At 42.5% G+C, this 3,150-nt stretch overlaps 1 protein-coding gene across 1 annotated transcript; it reads right to left on the minus strand.

Annotated features, from left to right (window-relative positions):
• Positions 1 to 1,375: 1,375 nt before the first annotated feature.
• Positions 1,376 to 2,743, minus strand: gemin7 (gem (nuclear organelle) associated protein 7). The gene is given in 2 exon segments (NM_001140654.2): positions 1,376 to 2,418; positions 2,639 to 2,743. A coding segment is annotated over 1 exon segment (387 nt). The 5' UTR covers positions 2,402 to 2,418; positions 2,639 to 2,743; the 3' UTR covers positions 1,376 to 2,014.
• Between the last annotated feature and the right edge of the window lie 407 nt (positions 2,744 to 3,150).

Here is a 3,150-nt window from a genome sequence, read left to right on the forward strand (position 1 = left end):
CTAAACCAAAAACAAGACTGAATCGGTGAACCCCTTATGAGGCAGTCATAGAAGGAAAACACATACATTCCTTAGAAGTAACTGCCCAACAGTTTTAATGGGGGAAATTATGGGCGGGGCAGGGTATGATTAAGTGGATGTGGCCATGTATTTTTTAAAGTTATCACAGACACTTGACAGGAAGTGAGAGGGCCACAAACAGGAAGGAGCGTAATGTGCTTCCTGTTGGCTGATGGTGTGACAGGGTAGATTCCTTGTACCATTGTGACAGCCCCTCTGCCATTTAACACTTACACACAGGGATGTTTTTCCACTTGAAGCAGAGAGAAGCAGACTGCAAAGAGAAACTCAAGAGTAGATAACATTGAGAAACATTGTGCCCACTATGCAACAAATGAGGCAGACCACCAGATTCAGTCCCCGGCACAAAAAGAGGATTTTCATAAAGTGACTATTCAACCTCTTCTCACTCATTGACAGTAAACACACAGCAACTAGATGTAATGTCTCACTCTATTGGCGATACACTACTGCAACAAGATTACTGAGCTTGAATGGGACGCACATCAAGGAGAGTGTGGGCTGGGAGGGAGTTGAGCGCTGCTGCCTGGGAATATGAAATTAACATTGGTCGTCCTTGAGGGCTTCCTGATTTAATCACAAGGGCCCAATAACGTCACAGGACTTCACTCATACTTTAGAGGGGGGCTGGATGGTTATGACTCACCCTCTCATTGTTGACCGTCTCCACGAAGCGGTCGGTATCATTCAGGCCCAACAACAGAGGGAGACTGTGCACTGCACACCGATTGCCTAATGCATTCCAATAAAATGATTTATTGGAGACGCACACAAACGCACCTTTTAGAAAGATTAAATATTACCGATGCCTCGTCATAAGGGCGTTCCGTGAGGATGATGAATCCTGACCACTACTGATCACTCATCAGGTCTGTTTCAACTGACAAACGTGTAAACTAACACCATATTAATCCATACACAAAGTATGTAAAGGGTTTTGACCTTAAACACAGCCATGTATACTCGTTTAGCTCACTGTAGGCTCTTATTCATTTGTGAATATTCTATTTGCAGTCTTAAAGATTGGGCAGTCGAGATCATTTAGGCTAGGTCTACCTTCTCATCCATATTACATTTAGAAAACCAGGTTGCAATATCATCTGTGCTGACTGGCACAATACTGAAAGGTAGGCCTACATGCCAGGGACTTATCAAAATATATTTTAAAAACATGACACTGAAAGACGATGTGACCACTGAACGTGAATATTTCATTCAGTGAGGAATAAGATAAGCTCGATACAACCACCCCTTTATCTACAACATACTTAATGAACCCATTGTCAAATTCAATGCAAGTGACAGAATGTTTATTCAAAGTTTAAGAAAAAAGAAGTGCATATGCCCATTGGTAAACATATCTCAGCAACAGATCTTATGAAAAGGAAGACAAGAACCACATTGTCCTGTAATCACAAAATAATGGCAAGATTCAGGTTTCCAGAGAATTATTTAAAAATTCCACCTGAAGACATGTTTTTTTCCCCCCATCTCTTCCTAATGAAATGGACTGGGCAGCTGATCGTCAGAGAACCCGATGGTATGGTTGCCCCCTGGCATACCTGTTGTAAAGACAGTGCTGACATCTCCCTCCAGTGGACGTACATTGAATTGGAAACTAGGAAACAAAAATCATAGACATACTGTATATCAGTGTTCTCAATACTTGGCTGGCCACATAAAAACAACACATGGCAAGTCTACCTCTTACTCAAAGTAACAGAATAATAAATGGTAACATCTTGCTACATACTCGCCCAGACAGAACACTGTGTAACAATGGAACAGTCAGTTATCACTGACTCCCCAAAACGCCCTGTATGTGAAACCGAATCATATTAGAAATAACAGTTCAAATCAGATTCAGTTTGTTGGATATCTGCTCAAAAACAGCACAAGTAAGTGAACAGCACAAATTGGTGAACAGCACTGTTCAGAGATCAAAGGAGTATGAAATTACATCCTGGCACCTGAGCAGAGCTTCTTTCTGCACCCCAATGGGGGTCTGTAGTTCCGAAACTTGGAAGTTGAGCACGTCGATGTCCGACGCTCCAAACTTCGCCTCAACATTGACTCTCTCGTACATGTGGAATTGCACCTGCTTATTGGTCATGGCTATGAGCGTCCTCAGGAAGCTTTCTCTCAAAGCCGACCGTGCACGCTGCTCTTCTCCAATTTCGACAGAGTCGGTCCGTGTTTCAGTCGAAGCTGAAATAGTTGTTGGACACAGCGCGATGAAACGGGGTGAGTTCGGGTCGAATCCGCGGCCGTTCGGATCAGGTCCTCTCGGGAGGCGAAGCACAGTCACGAACGTACTCATTTCGAGTTTTTGTCGCTCTGCAATCACAAATTATGACAGATGTTGGCGTGATGTGCAAACAAAGTTAGTAGATTAAATTGAAACTAAAATATAACGACACTAGTTAGTTGTGTTTTCTCCGTCTTAGTTGACTGTGTTGACATTCACTAGCTAGCCGCCAGGCTGTGCAGAGCAAAACAAGCTAGCTAGTTTATGTTCATAGCTAGCAAAGCGAAGTTACTCGTATTTAACACTTACCGACTCAGAGTAAGCAGATTCTCTTTCTAGTTGGCCAAAGAGAACGTTTTATGAGGGTCGTTTGACTATGCACGCCGTAAATTTTGTTGTCCCTCTGTTAAATGTGACCGGAAAATGTCCTGTATTTTATCTTTGGTTCCGCAGTAGGCAACTCGACACAATCTTTGACTCTGATGCCGCCTAGCGAATAAATGAGGGAGCACTCTAAAGTCGATGTGCACTGTACACCAAGGTAGTAGGCAGGCTGTGACTGTATTTAGGCTGCTCGGGCAATGTGATCCATTTAGCTAGCCTGTTTACTGTATTTGTGTTTGTATAAAAAAGAAATCACTCCTTCTACTTGATTGATCATACTACTGGATCAATAAGCTTGCTCCACTGAGAAATGATGAGTCAAATTGAATTAGACATGGTTGGATATTAAATAATGTGGGCTATGTTCAGATTCAGGTGACAATAACAACTATGATACATTTGAATGTAAATAATTGCAGCTTATAACGAGGGGGGCT

The sequence above is a fragment of the Salmo salar genome, chromosome 09 (assembly GCF_965601325.2).
Source record: "Salmo salar chromosome 09, fSalSal1, whole genome shotgun sequence".
NCBI lineage: Eukaryota > Metazoa > Chordata > Actinopteri > Salmoniformes > Salmonidae > Salmo > Salmo salar.